Here is a 17,140-nt window from a genome sequence, read left to right as displayed (position 1 = left end):
ATCTAAAACCAATTTTTGAAGGCGTATAATGCGCTCCTTTCGACTGTTACTAGCAGCTAAAATATTACTAAAGTATCGAAAAAGCTGATAGTTTTCAATCGCATACAATTTCATTTATTTATTTAATGCTGCAGATATCTACCTTCAAATCAATGTGGGATATGTATACAATCAGATTTATTAAAACTATAAAGGAAAAGCTTTTTGGGAAAAACATTTTTTGAAAAAACTTCCAGAGGGAGAAAACAAGTGAATTTATAATAAACTATTTACAAAGATGTTCAAATCATGCACAGAAGTTACTTTCAGACACAAACTGAAAGAAAAAACCTTTCCGAAACAACTAATTTCACATGAACACTGCATTACATGAAAAAAATACTTTCGAAACAACTACTTCCAAATTAATATTGAATTATACAAAAAATTGCTTTTTCCCATTCAGTTCGTACTAGAGACATCAGATATCAATCAAAGGGGACTGCACCATGTAATACGTGGACTGTTAAATGCAATAAGCAAAAAATTATTTGAAACGGTTTTATTGAAAAAAAAATAATGAAGTAGATAATGTATTAAAAGATAACAATTTATTCAGGAGGTCCTAGGTAGCAGTCACCACACCACTCTCCTCAACAATCTTTAATATTGTTGAAGAGACTGCTACCTAGCACCTTTCGGTTTATTTTTCAGCTTCAAATACATCATTTCATTTGTTCGGACTTCCAGGAATAAGTCCAGTTATCACCCGAAGATGATTGTGGATACTGACAATCGAAACGTCGTGAAGTTACTTGGTTTGGAATCTTTTAACTTTTAATTTTTCATTTGTTTTTAAAAATTTACTGATTTTCATCGCGTGTTGATAGTTTATTTTTAGTTGTTGCTGTATTTTTATTTCATTGTAATTTCAGTTATTTTCTTGATAAAATTATTATTTCTCAGCTAATCTCTTTTTCAATTTCTTAGTCTTTCAAGTATTTCAAATCAATTTATATCATATTAGACAATGAAAGTTCGAACTAATGTTGTCAACTACCTTCAAACAAACGTTAAATACACAACATTATCTTATTTTTTCAATAAAACATTTTTTTCATTCCATTCTTAAGTTTTCAATTTCAATGTTCCTCAATTTCGGTTATTACAGCAAATGCAAGTTTGAACAATATGAAGTTGAGTTTAATTCATAAGATTTTCAGATTCACTTCGAAAAGTATTCAAATTGATTTTTCAAATGTTGGGTTTTAATTTTCAAAGGGATTTGTTTCTAATTCACATATTGGCAACAGCGCCTATATCAAGTTGGAATAATTTATACGTACCTAGATATTCTACTTTAAAAAAGGAAAATTATCTTTATAAATCAACAATTAAGGCAAAATATAAATTTTAGTTCGATATCACCTCCACAAGCCACATAAGCAGCAGTTGTTTTGTTATTTATTTATATAGAGGAAGATAGGTTGGGTGCACAAAATGTCATATGTCACTGAATGTCTCGGAACTCGGAACATAAGTAAACAGAATAGCACGCCACTGAAATATGTCATCTTCATTTGTCTCATACAGGTAACAGATTCATTGTCATTTATTAGCTATAACCGATGTTGCCAAATGGTGAAATAGAAACTAATCCCTTTAAATGTTGAATGCATTATTTCATTCTTCTTTTTTAAGTATTCAATGAATTTTTTAAAGAAAAAGGTTGAAATGATAAGTTTAAAATGCGTTGTTTTAGAGCTGTTTTATGAAAACTACTTGATTTTCGTCAGGAGGAACATTCCCCGTTCTCTGCACGACTTAACCTTTTACCTCAACCTGGGTGGTGTATTGCTAATGACGTATCATTTTTAGCCCCCCTTGACTTATATTTCGATACTGAATTTACAAGGTTTTTCGTATGAATTATATTGATTTGCATCTTTTTCATAGTGACTAGTCGAACCCTGTCATTTGATACCCACATTGAGGTAGTTGTGGAAAAATATGTAAGTAATCCGCGTTTCAGTTCGGACTTTCATTGTCTAATATAATATGAATTGATTTGAAATCCCTGAAAGATTCTGTGAAAAATTAAAAAGATCAACCGAAACTTAGGCGTAACCTGGTTTGGAATCTTTTAATTTTTATTTTTAATTTTTTGTCAATAATATTTTTAATTGTTAATTTTCAGCTTGTATTATTATTTCTATATTTTATTTTTTTTTGGTTGTTGCTTGTATGTTATTTCTTTGTTATTTCAGTTTTTTGTTTAATAAAATTGTTATTTTTTCGGTGAATCTTTTTAATTTTTCAATTTTTTTCACAGATTCTTTCAGGGATTTCAAATCAATTTTTATTATATCAGACAATGGAAGCTCGAACTGATGAAATACACCACGAAACATTGTCAACTACCTTCAAACAAATGTAATCCGCCATTTTGTAACTGCAGCCATCTTGGATTTACAATGATACAGAATTTAGTCAATTGTATTGTCATCGAAACTGAATATGTGTACCAAATATCAGATCAATATGTCAGCAGGAAGGGGGTCAAACTTCAATTACCAAACAAATAAGGCAAGCTAATAAAACGGTTTGTGAATGTTCAAATTTCGCGAGTTATTTTCTAAACAAAGCAATTTTTTGAACAAAGAGAGCTGAAAATTATGAAAAATAATTTTTATGTAACTTCAAATGATAATAATTCGAATAAGTTTGATTATAGAAAAAAATTGGTTTTCGTTGCTTTAATTGAGTTTTTCTCTTTTTAACGTCTTTGATTATTAATAACAAAGTGGAAAATCGAAATTTTTCAGTTTTTCCAACGAATAACTTTTTTTTAAGGCATTCAAGAACAGCTCTAAGCAGTGAACAAAATTTGTGGTTTTTAGTTAAAAAATTATCAGGGTTTTTATGTAAATTAAAAACAGTTAATTAAATGAAGTAGGTATATCTAATAAATAATCAGGGGAATCTTTTTTTCCATGGATTTTCGTTCATTCAAGTGTCTGAAAGGTATGTAAATTTTTTTTTCTCCTAATAATGATATTTAATGGGTTCAAAGGTCCGTATCGGTCAGCGCGTGCCGATATTTTTAATATTTTTGGAGATATTTGAAAAAAACCAAAACCCGTTTTTTCACTAAATTGTTTATAACTTTTGCAATTCTTTTGAGCGCCTTTTGAAATTTTTCAAAAAGTTGCTGGTGGTCATTCCGAATCGAATGAGCCCTGGATCATAATTTTCGGTGCCTTTGGACAGAAGTTCCAAAAAAAAGGATATTATGACCCAGACTAATAAATCAGTGTTCACATGAAAGAACTTATTTCGAAAGTATTTTTCTACCGTGTAATCCAATGTTTACATGAGAGTAGTTGTTTCGAAAGGGCTCTTTTTCCAGTTTGTGTCTAAGAGTAACTTCTATGCATGACCTACACATCTTTGTGAATAATTTAGTTAGGTAGGTAGGTCTAAAGTGAGTGGCTCTATTCGACCCTCCGCCGCAACCCATAAGGGTTGCAATGGGCCAAATAAACCCAGCTTCTTAACGAAGCCGATTAGTTTGTATGGTGAGTGGTCTTTCAGGTCAGATGGTGAGAGTACGGATCTGCCGAACTCAAAGAACCTGATTCGGTCCCCAGCGGGGCAGGCACAAAGTATATGCTCTGCGGTTTCATCATTTTCAAAACAGAGGCGACACACATTGTCAAATGACAATCACCTGTGAGAAGGCCTGTTAGATATTATGGTTCATACCTACTATATTCCAACAACTGTTTGGAATCAAGCTTCGAAGGGTGGATAAACGCCTTGGAGTGAGCCCCAATGAAGCCGCTTGCAGCATCCTCCTTTGCAAGAGAGTCAGCAGCTTCTTTGCCTTCCAGGATAGTATGGCCAGGAATCCAGACCAGAGACAATCTGTTTAGTCTTCCTATCGAGGAGAGTCTTTTTTGGCAGTTTGCTACCAATTCAGACGTTGCTCGGTAGGAGCCAAGAGCTTCCAACGGCGCTTGACTGTCCGAGAATATTTTTATTGACTTGTGAGTGAGGTTGTATTCATCCAATCTCTCCGCACACAATTCAATAGCGTAAATTTCCGCTTGAAATACAGTCGCATAAGTTCCTAGGTAGGTAGATAACTCTGTCCTGGGTCTGCGACTCAAAACACCTGCACCTGAACCGGAAGGTATTTTTGATCCATCTGTGAAGCATCCTTTCTCTACATAATCATGTATTATCAAACTTCGACAACGGTGAAAAATCACTTAATGTTCTTTTCGACTTGACACGAGCGTTTGATACCATATATCATGGTCTTCTTCTTGATAAACTGTTTGACATGGGTGTTCGTGGTCCAAGTCTGAAATGGATTGAAACCTATTCAACTGGTCGTACACAGGTTGTTAAAGTTAGGCTTCAGACTGGGTCATTTTTCTCTGAATTTCGAAACGTTGTTACAGGTGTGCCCCAAGGTAGTGTTTTGGGGCATACACTATTTATTTTATTTGTTAATGACCTTTCAAAAATCAATCATCCACAGTGCTCTATACAATTTGCTGATGACACATCTTTTACTGTCAGTGGTTCGGAATGTGATGCATTGTCAGTAAGAGCAAATGATGCTGTATCCAACATGCAAAATTATTGTTCTAAGAATGGCCTAATTCTAAATAATCTTAAAACCAACACCATTCTCTTTACAAATCAGGAAACTGATTGTAGTCTGAGATTAAAAGTATAGAACAGGTAAACTATAAAACATTTTTAGGAGTTTTTATTGATTCATAACTCAATTGGAATCATCATGTTGATTTCATACTGAAGAAATTAGCGACACATTATTTCGTTATATGGAATCTGCGTAATTTTGTGTCTATTGAAATTCTTAAAAGTTACTATTATGCATATGTTTACTCTGCCCTCAATTACTGTATTATTTGTTTTGGCAACTGCAATAGAATCAGTGACTTATTAATTTTCCAGAAAAAGATTATTAGAACAATTTGTTTTAAAAAACCACTCGATTTCTGTAAACCACTATTTGCAAAGTTCAATATATTAACTGTTACTTGCATGTATATTCCTAATTGCGTAATCTATGTTAAATCAAATTGCTCCAAGTTTCAGAACAGAGATGATACATGTCTTCTTTCGGGCTTCACCCTGAGAAAAAATTATAACATTTTAATTCCTAGTCATAAGTTAGCCAAGGTGACTAATGGACCTCATATCATGTCAATAAAACTGTACAACAAGCTCCCAATATCCATTAAAAAAATAACTAGTGTAAAGCTCTTCGAACAAAAAGTTCGGAAACTATTATGTGAAAAGGTATTTTATTCGCTTGATGAATTTTTTCAGTCTGATTTGGAATTTTAAATTTTAATGTTTGTATTCCTTTTATGATCTAAATGTTATATAATATGTCATACAATTATGTTGTTTTATGATTGTGACCTCATTGTAATTGTACTGAGTTATGTGACTTTTTCCATGCCTTCCCTAGGTCTACGGAAATAAAGATTTTTTTGATTTGATTTTGATTTTGAACAACTATCTGCTCTTAATATTTTCTTCTTTCGCAGGATCCAGTTCTCTCTACTCGGGAATAGTACTTTATAAGGCAGTTCGTAGTTGACAGTTGGAGGCATGAAGTCAGAGGTCATTTCTAGAAAACTGTGACTTCCAATGTCAACCAACAGTCTGTTGCACTCTGCATTGAATTGATTTGTGCAATTGGCAATGTGCACAAGTCTGTATGCAGTTCATCTAGCCTCTCTTTCCGGAAAAATGTGGAAAGGAGGTAGATCTAGGAAGATCTCCATAGGTGCTGACAGTGTGGTAGTGATGGCACCACTGATAGCCAGACAAGCCTGTCTCTGTAAGCCAGAGAGCTTCGCTTGGGCCGTTTTCTGTAAAGCCTTCGGCCACCATGCAATTGCGCCATAAGTGATCATTGGTCTGACAATCATCACATAAATCCAATGGATTTGTTTGGGACCTCAACCCCAAGTTTTACCACAAATCTTTCGACATGTCCAATGAGACAGTCTGGCTTTGTGCAAAACTTTTTCCAAGTGAGCGTTCCAGGTGAGTCTTTTATCAAGGACAATGCCACGATATTTCACCTCCGTTCCAAATGGAATGACCACACCATTGAAGGAAAGTGGCGTTAGATCGTCCAATTTCCTTCTCTTGGTGAAGGGGATTAACACAGTTTTGCAGGGGTTGACAGACATTGTGAATAACATACTTCAAACTGAATTGCTTTCTTCCTTCTTTTGGAAATTTCCCACAATTTTTCGTTCGAATATGGAAAAGTGAAAGCAAAAAAAGTTTTTTTGATACAGGTTCATTCGTTTCATAGATTTCGGGTGCTGATGGTGAGAAAGAGCTCAGTACTTATGTGGAATTCTGAATTGAAATAATTTTATTCGTCCTTGCTATAAAAAGCGAAAGTGAATAAACTTGCTGTATAAACGATATTTCTGAATTGAAAACATACAACGAAGTGGATGCTCAGTGCATAATATATCAGGAGGCATCCAGATGCGTATTAACATTTGAGAATGTTGGACACCTTGATAATTTGGAACAACTTTTACGAACCGAAGAGAGTCTAATCAACCAATATTATATTAGTACAGTTGGAAATCTTCCTTGAGGATACCTTTCACTATCTCTTTCACTTTTATAAAAATGTCGTCGTGGAATACAATATGTTTAACTGAAAGAAAAATGTAAAATAATTACTATTTTCATAATCAAAAATATCCATACATATTTCAAACTGTTATCAGTAACGTGTCCTATTAACACGCTTTAATCAGCTTCACCTGTATGTATGTATGTATGTTTGTTTAAATTGATGGATGTAGCCGTTACTACGTGGTAGGAGATCATAATGAAAAGAGAAATGAAAATTTCTATGTTTTTTACCACTTCTAATTGTAACTAACATTACTGCAGTTTCGTTCTATATGGACATTCTCAAACTAATACAATAAACTCTTCGTATTGTATTACTTTGAGAATGTCCATATAGGACGAAACTGTAATAAACTCTTTGTATTGTATTAGTTTGAGAATGTCCAAATAGGACGAAACTGCAGTAACGTTAGTTACAATTAAAAGTGGTAAAAAACAGAAATTTTCATTTCTCTTTTCAGTATGTTTATTTGTTTGTAACTCTCAAGCTTGGGATCTCTATTTGACAAAATTATCGACATTATTGCTTGATCCATTCACTGTCAGATGGCGCTGTACGTATAACCTCCTTGATATAATTCGAACTCACTTTACATGTATTTCTTTATCTGAAATAAGTATATTTTTTTATTAACAAGCGCACCTGCTGCCTTGGGCTTGGTAGCTGATTTTCAGGCTCCCTCTCCGGAATCGGAAAATATCAATGGTCATTTTTCTAAACAATGTACGGCTGATTGATCCCAAAATTTAGATGAAATAAATATAGTTCAAAGAGACTAAAAAACACGCTTTTATAGCATTCGAAACTAAAAAATGAGAAATAGATATGGTTTAAGTAACTAAAAATCACGCTTTTAAAGAACATCGAACTGAAAAGTTATATATATTTTTTTAAATAAGCCTAAAATATAAACGAACGGAAAATACCAGTATTTTTTCAAAATATTGTTGTTGTTTGTTTCAAAATATTATTATTTTAAGCTTATTTAAAAAAATATTTTCAACTTTTCAGTTCGATGTTGAAAACGTGTTTTTTTCGTTTTTTGAACCATATTAATTTATAAATATTGCTTATGAGTCGAAGTCTTGAAAATTAGCATTTCTCTTCAGATGGTTACATTTCGAAAAGCTATTTTTACTGTTTTTTGAAAAATAAAGAAAGCTGAATGATTAGCGAATTTGCTGGACTGTACTAAGAGGCAAACCAAAAAGTTCACCCCCAAAAGTTACTACACAATATAAACCAGTATATATTCATAAATCTTGACTACAAATTGGAAAAATACGGAAGCGTAGAAGGGCCAAAGATTATTTGCTTATTTGATCCACCATAATTTCGACTTTTATTTCGTAATTTCGACTTTCATCTCGTCATTTCGACTTTCATCTCGTAATTTCGACTTTCATCTCATAATTTCAACTTTTATCTGGAAATTTCGACTTTTATCTCGTAATTGCGACTTTTATCTCGTCATTTCGACTTTCATCTCGTAATTTCGACTTTTATCTGGAAATTTCGACTTTTATCTCCCATATTGATTTCAATATAAGAGCCACCGTTTACGTAGCTATTTTTATCAAGTACTTTCTTGGTTTTTTCTCATTTTGTCTTCGATCGAGGACCGCCTGCCCGGTAGTGACGATGCCCAATAGGCTGAAACAGCTGTCTACCGGTGGCTCTTAAATTGAAATCAATATGGGAATAATCAAATCAAAACTCTGCTTTACTTTGCCAAGATTTCGCTTCTAGTGAGAAGCTTCTTCGGGGCCTATAATTTATTGAGTTGTGGTTTTTTTTTGCCAACGAATGAAATTACAAATCATACTTACAGTAAAAATGAGTGAAAAATACTGTAAGTGTGATTTGTAATTTCATTCATTGGCAAAAAACCACAACTCAATAAACTATAGGCCCTGAAGAAGCTTCCCACTAGAAGCGAAAGTTTGGCAAAGTAAAGTAGAGTTTGAACTATACTGGTCTCAAACAAATTTACATCTGATGCAACAAGGAAATTTTCATGAACGATTTGGTTAGAACTGCTTCGGGGGGGGGGGGGGATCTACTTTGAAATGAACAAAATATTTTTTTGAAAAAAATTAAAATTTACTTCATACGAGACCTCGTATACATATATACTTGTATCTATTGGTGGAACACAGACTAGACGGGCCAGTAAAGGCTTGCCAGCAATGGCCCAAAAAGTCAGGCTGGCAAACGTTTCTTCGCCAATTAAGTGCCGTTGAGGTAAGGTTTTCTATGAGCTATATAAAGCAATCTTCATTTGGAAATGTAACGAAATTGCAGATGTTCACATTATTTATCATATTCTCTTCAAAAAGAAAATCATTGGAGATTCAAAAGTGATGGTCCTTTAACTCGATATTCAAAAAACAATGGATATGCAAAATGCGCATTGTTTATTTTAGAAATGTAGTAAATTACTTTCCATTAGAATTTGATTGACAAATGTTTTCATAGTCATTGATCTTAGGACATATCTCATCGTCAGTAAATATTGCTTCCTCCTTCATTCATTTTTAATGAACTCATGCCTTAAAAATAATTTTATAGCGTGTTCAAAACAACATTCCGAGTAACCAGATAACCCTTGTTAGGATCTTAGCGAGATTACTATACACAAATAAAAAAGAAGATGACTGAATAAGGAAGGTCGTTCCAAACATGCGAATAATCAAGGAATCAATTTATTCATTGCTAATTACAAAACACAAAATGTTAACTAATAATTTCCGGTTGGTACTCATTACACTTTGTTATGTTAACTTGAAAGTGAATTATAATGATAAAATATGTTGATTCGGGTGTTTTCATAAAAAAAAAAAGTAGTTATTGTATTGATAACATTCATAATGTTGGACTTTTTATTTTTATTAAATTCAAAAATATATGTTGATTGATTATGTAACACATTTAGTGACGTTTGTTTGAGGGTGGTTGACAATGTTCCGTGGTGTATTTCATCAGTTCGGACCTCCATTGTCTAATTTAAAATAAATTGATTTGAAATCCCTGAAGGAATTTGTAAAAAATTGAAAAGATCAACCTAAAAATAACAATTTTATTGAAAAAAAAACTGAAATTAAAAAGAAATAACATACAAGCAACAACCAAAAAAAAATTTAAATAATAATACAAGCTGAAAATTGAAAATCTGAACCAGAAATCCAACCACCATCAATGGACTAAGAGAGGAATCATCAAGACTCTACTAGACCGTGCCTTCGGGTTGTGTAATGCAAAGGAATGTCTCGAAAAGGAACTAGGCATCATCAAAAATGACCTTCAACAGAATGGTTACTTCAGAGTGATGGTAGAACAGGATTTAGCTAGAAGACAGCAAAAGCTCCACAAGGAAGAGAAGCCGCCACAACCAGTACTTATACTTCCCTACATCAGAGGATTATCGGAAAGGATGAGAAGGATTGAGTCCAAGTATAACATCGGGACCTGGTTTAGATCTGGGAACACTATCCGTAGCAGCCTCACGAAAACCAGGTCACCAAACGCGGACTGCGATTCTAAGAATTGCATTTACCGTTTACCCTGCGAGTGCAGAGAATCATACATCAGTGAAACTAAGAGGCCAATGAAAGTTCGCATTGCTGAGCACAAGAAACACACACAGCGAGAAGAAACCAGCAAATCCGGAGTAGCAGAGCATGTTTGGACTCATCAGCATAACATCAAGTGGTCTCAAGCTAAAATCATCCACAAGGAGGAACACTGGTTTAGGAGGAAATTCACAGAAGCCACGTATATGTTATCCAACAACGCATTTAGTCAAGCTAGCGTAGAGATACGTAACATATGGAAACCTCTAATCAAGCGGAAAACGACCAATTCTTGCCAAACGGTCATCTCCCGCTAAAACCGATGAAGCGGAGAGAGGAAAGAGGAAATAGGTGAAAGCAGTCTATAAATAGTCAGATCTCGGAGGAATAAGTCCAGTTATCACCCGAAGACGATTGTGGATACCAATAACCGAAACTTCATGACACAACTTGGTTTGGAATTTTTTAATTTTCATTCCGTGTTGATAATATTTTTAATTTTTTTAATTTTCAGCTTGTATTAATATTTCAATTTTTTATTTTTTTTGTGGTTGCTTGTATGTTATTTCTTTGTAATTTCAGAAAATTATTATTTTTCGATTAATCTATTTAATTTTTTACAGATTCTTTCAAGGATTTCAAATCAATTCATATCAAATTAGACAATGGAAGTCCGAATTGATTTAATACACATTTAGTGACCTCACAATCACCATAAATAAAAAATAGTTTTTATTCACGCCCTAAAAAAATAAAAATGAGATTTGAATTACAGTAAAGCTATTCATTCTTCAATTACTTTTCGAAATTTGATTGTGAATAATAAGATTCAAATTCAATTAAATGATAAGATTTAGCCTCAGTGCAGTGCAGTAAATTTGAGAAATATTTTCCTTCAAAAATTTTGTTGCTGTCATTACACAATTTATATGATATAAAAGCTTTTCGCCAGATTTACGCACTCGTATTACTTGGTTTGAACTTGTTTTTTTCCTAATTAGAATCAATCAGATCAAGTTACTCAAGTTGTTAGTTGATCTACACAGGTATATCCTTCAGCTCTGTCAGCTATTAGGTTTTTATCTCCTCAATCATCGCAAAACACCGTCCTTTCATGGGCCTCTTCAATTCCAGTAATAAAAAAGTCACAAGGTGCCAATCCTGGAGAATACAGTGGCTGAGGCAAAGTCATGGTAAAAGCCATGTTACATTTCTCATTTTCCACGTATTATAATTTCTACTCTATCTGAATGCAATTTCTTCCAATACTTCAATAACTCCAAAGATCGTGTATGAATGTTATTTTCCGGGTTTTCTGGCCGTGGTCTGCCAGAAAACCCGGAAAATAGACTTCATACAGTTATCTCCGGCCGTGAAAGTTTACATTCTTCGACTCCATAGATCATTCGGAATTATTATTGTTTATATTCATGTGAAGTCGATCTTTATTTCTAAATTATTAAACGTTAATGTCATATTTACTGAGAATACCTTGGTCAAATTCATGGAAGAAGTTTTTGGAGCTTTTCTGATTGTTTCTCCAGTTGGAGTGAAAAATGAGGACGACACACCATCTTCCACTTCTTCCATTTGAGTTGTATTCAAACTTACACCAGTTGCTTTTGCACTATGCTCTTGACCTTATAATGTGTGAACACTTCCATGAAGTATAAGTTTTCTCAAGAATCGAACTTGAATTTTCAGCTTTTCTTTTGTCTAGTCATAATTTGTGCTTTAAAAAATAAATTCAGAGATCAATAGCAGATAATTTTTTCCTGAATTACTACATATATTTTATTACTGATTGGCTCCTGATCAAAGACCGATCGAGATGAAATTGGAGCTTGACAAGTTACATTTTTGGAAGTTGTGAGTCGTGGGAGAATTTCACTGGAAATATGGAAAGTTTTCGTTTCAACACATTTCAAATATTTGGTGAAGTAATAGTACCTACATAAAGAGAGTAACAATTACATCCATTTGAGAGTTTAATAGAGCCAAAATGAAAAAAAATAATCATTTGATTATTATTTACTCTTCAAAAGCTTTCCATTTCATTTTTTCTCGCATAAGAGAATTAGTTTCTTTTTCAAAAGGAAGTAGGTAGAAGTTGAAATAATACCTAATGTGATTTTAATGGAACCTTATAAGTGAGTAAACATTTTAATTGTAACTATATTTCTCTGCAAATACGAATCTACTCAAAAACAGCATGTAATTAATTGAAATGTAACCTTGACAGAAAACAATGAAAATAATCCTTATTTCAAACAAACATAGCCTCAAAGGAACATTCTATGGCAATGAAGAGTATTTGAAAAAGGTTAATTTCATTCGCTTTTAGCCGTGTCCTTCATTGTTCAACGCATACTAAATCGTCTTCGAATAGCTAATGACACTGTTTAATTATTTCAAATGAATCAAGTGACGACATTCATGATTGATTGAAGGTTTGCATTTTTCATACATGGTATGAATACCATTAGTACATATAGGATGATGAAGATCTCACAAAAGACGTTGTTTCAATTACTTGAAGTACATGGTTTTATTTGATAAACGCATTCTGGAGTTCAAAGGCGAGTTGAAGAGATTACAGATTAATATGGTTCAAAGTTAAACTTTGCGTATTGATGGAAACAAGTAGGGGAAGGGTGGGCATAGTGGCCACTGCGGGCAAAGTTGCCACTTGAAGTTTTCTTCCCTGTATAGTGCTGCAGCCTCGCAGCAATAGTCACAACTACTTGCCCGGCAGCCGTTGTTATTGTGTTGTAGTTTGGTGCCACTCAGATGCATTTTCACCGAGATATCGCAAATTTTCCACTTTTTCGACCCTCTGATGATAGGTAAGTGCATCACATGTTTCGCTTTATTTTATTATAGGCCTAGGTGAAGTAAATTGTACATCAATCGTGCAAAACAACATGTTTCCAGCTTTGAATTCATATGTCTCAACAGTAGATACTACAACGGGTTGTACGTGAAAAATTGTATTTAGAAAATGGCGTGCTAGAGGGCAAAGTGGCCACAGCTGTGGCTACTTTGCCCGCGAATGTGTCCACTTTGCCCGCAATGTATGTTGCATAAAACTTGATTTTTGAAACTGCATTCATCACAAACAATACTAAATAGGCCTATAATATCAAGAGCCAGATTACGGCAAACTTCAGTTATTCTAATTCCGTGTTTTTTCTCAGAAGAAGAACAGTATGGTGTCCAAGTATAAAAAAAAACCGCCCAGCAGTCCTGGAACTCTCAAGCTATGTAAAAGGCCATTGATGCAGTGAAGAAGGACGGGTTGCCTTGGCAAACCGCAGCTGAAAGGTTGCAGGTACCTCAAAATACTTTAAAACGGCGTGCACTTGACAAACATGTTCAAGCAGTAAACACAAAAAAGGTTCTTGGTCACTTTCAGCCCATATTTACTGAGGAGCAGGAAAAAGAAATAGTTAACCATCTTTTGGACATGAAAGTCCGTTTTTTTGGTGTAACAGTCGCTGATCTACAGGCTCTTGTCCACAAACTCGCTGTTAATAATTGCATACCTCATAACTTTAGTCATGAAAAAAAAGCTGCTGGGAAATATTGCCTATGTTTGCATTACGGAAGCCTGAGGCGACTTCAGCTGCACGGGCTCAAGCGTTTAACAAAACTGATGTATCAAAGTTTTTTGACATTTTGGAAGGCAGGCATTCAGAACGATCACGTATTCTCACCCCATAAGGTGTAAAATGTTGATGAGACTGGACTCTTGACAGTCCAGTCCAAGTCGTCCAAGGTCTTTGCTCTAAAAGGTCCTCGACAAGTCGGCTCTTTAACATCTGCTGAACGAGGCGTTCTTTCAACTTTTGTAGTCTGTGTTTCGGCTGGAGGGACATTCATACCACCATTTGTGATTTTACCAAGGCGTAGAATGAAAGTTGAACTGCAAGATGGTGCACCTCCTGGATCAGCTTTTGCATGTCATTCTACTGGTTGGATACAAATGGAAATATTCACCTCATGGTTTGACCACTTCTTAAAATTTTCAAAGCCAACAAAAGATGACTAGACTGTCATGCAACTCACACGAACAACTTAGACTTCATCGAAAAAGCCAGAGACAATCATGTCACTGTTTTTTGCATTCCGTTGCGTTTATGGCACCTTTCAATAAGTCCCTGGACAGACAGCGACTCAATTTCAGGTTTCTCGGCTACTTGGTGAAGCGTTTTTGAAGGCAGCTACACCAGTTATCGCCATAAAAGGCTTTAGAAAATGTGGAATCGTGCCAATCGACAGAAATGTGTTTACAGAACCGGATTATGCAGCTGCTGAAACAACAGAAATAACTCTATAAGAAGACCCTACGCCAGGAGAAGAGAACACCATCATACAAGTTTGTGCATCTTCGTCTCAGACTGTCAACAAAAGTAGCTCAACAGATCTCCTTGGTGGTTCTGAAAACCCCAATACCGCCTTCATAATGGTATCCCTACCTTCTGTTGATCATCCAATCAGGTCTAGCAGTGGAATTCCTTCTGCCACATTTGATCCGTCTATTCCCAGCACTTCATCAGTTGGTTCACTAGAAACAACTTCAAATTGGAACAGTCCACCAAACAAGAAGTTTACTTCATTTGCTGTGAGTCCACGAGAAATTGTTCCTGTCCCCAAGTTCAATAGGATTATCAAAAGAGAAACTAAGCGAAAGAAAGGAACAGCAACAGTTCTTACATTCAGTCCATATCAGGCCACTCTCATGGCAATTAGGAAAGAAAAAGAAGATAAAGAGAATGCGGAACAACGTAGACTAGAAGCAAAAAGAGGAAGGAATATCGAAAAGAAACAGCAGGCTCCTAAGAAAAGGGTGGCTAAAATTGAAAATAAAGGAAAACGCGCATTGTTTAAGGAAAAGAATGACGATCTCTATAATGATGATGATGATGAAGGTAACGTCAGCGACGTCTATTGTTTATTCTGTGGTGATTGTTACTCGAAATCCAAGGACAACGAAGGCTAGATTAGATGTTCTGGGTGCCTCAAATGGGCTCACGAAGCCTGCACAGGAGCCGAAGAGGAGGACGATGAGTTTATTTGTGATTTATGTAAATACCAGTGATTTCATAGTTTCCCAAACTTTCGGTAATGCCTATTTTTGTTTAAAACCCTAATACAATCGTTTTGAGTTCTGGAACTGAATGTGTTTTATTTTTTCCATACTACCTAAATCCATTTAGGCAGTGGCCACTTTGCCCTACCTAGTGGCCTAAAGTGGCCACTTTCACTTTACCTAAAGTGGCCTAAAGTGGCCACTTTTGGTGAAGTCAAAATTTTGTACAAATAAGTTCAAAAATCAATTCGTTTCTATTTTTGGATCAGGCCTGAGTAACCATACTAAATGTTGAAGGGATTTAAGAAATGTTTCTAAAAAGTTTAGGGGTGGAAAAAAATAGATGTTCCTTAGGGTGGCCACTATGCCCACCCCTCCCCTATCATTTTCATTTTTGAATAAAATTTTTCAAAAATTAGGTTGAATTTCATTAAGCAAAAATCTGAAGTTACAATGAAATAACATACAAGCAATAACCGAGATAAAATTGACCTATCAACACGAGCTGAAAAATTAAAAAATCATCAACAAGAAATTCATAGTTCAATTTTTTTTGTTGTTGCTTGTATGTTATTCCATTGTAATTTCAGTTTTTTGCACAATAGAATTGCTTTTTCAGTTAATTTGTTCACAGATTCTTTCAGGGATTTCAATTCAATTTATATCATGAATTTCACTGGTTCGGACTTCCATTGTCTACTATATAAAATGATTTGAAATCCCTGAAACAACTAAAAAAGAATAATTAAAAATGAATAGCTGAAAATAACAATTATATTAAGCAAAATAAACCTGAAATGAAATAATGGTGAAATAAACTACAAGTAAAAATATAACAATTGAATGAATAAAAATAAAGGAATGAAAAAAGAAAATGATAAAAAGCGTAGAGATTCCAAGTCACGTTAGTTCACGACGTTTCGATTGTTAGTATCTACAATCGTCTTCGGGTAATGACTGGACTGATTCCTCCGAGAGATGACTATTTATAGGTCGTTGAAATACTTTCACTTACCCCTGCTTTCCATTTTCCGCTTCACTGGTTCCGTGGGAGATGACCGTTTTGGCGGGAATTGGCCATTTTTCGCTTGATGATGGGTTTCCATATGTTGCGTATTTCTACGCTGGCCTGGCTGAATACGTTGTTGGACAACATGTATGCGGCTTCCTTGAAACTAAGAGGCCATTGAATGTTCGCATTGCCGAGCACAAGAAGCACACACAGCGAGGGGAAACCAGCAAATCAGGAATAGCAGACCATGTTTGGACACATCAACACAACATCGAGTGGTCTCAAGCTGAGATCTTGCACAAAGAGGAACATTGGTTTAGGAGAAAATTCAAGGAAGCCGCATACATGTTGTTCAACAACGTATTCAGCCAGGCCAGCGTAGAAATGCGCAACATATGGAAACCCATCATCAAGCGAAAAATGGCCAACTCCCGCCAAAACGGTCATCTCCCACGGAACCAGTAAGCGGAAAATGGAAAGCAGGGATAAGTGAAAGTATTTCAATGACCTATAAATAGTCATCTCTCGGAGGAATCAGTCCAGTCATCACCCGAAGACGATTGTAGATACTAACAATCGAAACGTCGTGAACTAACGTGACTTGGAATCTCTACGCTTTTTATTATTTTGTTTTCATTTATTCAATTGTTATATTTTTACGTGTAGTTTATTTCACCATCATTTCATTTCAGGTTTATTTTGCTTAATATAATTGTTATTTTCAGCAATTCATTTTTAATTATTCTTTTTTAGTTGTTTCAGGGATT

At 34.7% G+C, this 17,140-nt stretch overlaps 1 protein-coding gene across 1 annotated transcript; it reads left to right on the top strand.

Annotated features, from left to right (window-relative positions):
• The first annotated feature begins 12,868 nt into the window (after positions 1–12,868).
• Positions 12,869–15,445, top strand: LOC141481833 (uncharacterized). Its single transcript, XM_074174098.1, has 3 exons — positions 12,869–13,115; positions 13,467–13,600; positions 14,456–15,445. Exon 3 carries the CDS (start codon positions 14,735–14,737, stop codon positions 15,269–15,271), a length of 537 nt encoding a protein of 178 aa, XP_074030199.1. The 5' UTR covers positions 12,869–13,115; positions 13,467–13,600; positions 14,456–14,734; the 3' UTR covers positions 15,272–15,445.
• Positions 15,446–17,140: the final 1,695 nt, after the last annotated feature.

Source organism: Leptinotarsa decemlineata, unplaced genomic scaffold (genome assembly GCF_025532065.1).
Source record: "Leptinotarsa decemlineata unplaced genomic scaffold, Ldec_3_MD MMD2_tig00000505_RagTag_RagTag, whole genome shotgun sequence".
Classification (NCBI taxonomy): Eukaryota; Metazoa; Arthropoda; class Insecta; order Coleoptera; family Chrysomelidae; genus Leptinotarsa; species Leptinotarsa decemlineata.
The sequence above is the reverse complement of the archived record's forward strand: the minus strand, read 5'-3'. Positions and strand labels throughout refer to the sequence as shown.

Excerpts from the sequence above, each read along its gene's own strand:
- LOC141481833 (XM_074174098.1), top strand. The coding sequence starts at position 14,735 with ATGGTATCCCTACCTTCTGTTGATCATCCAATCAGGTCTAGCAGTGGA.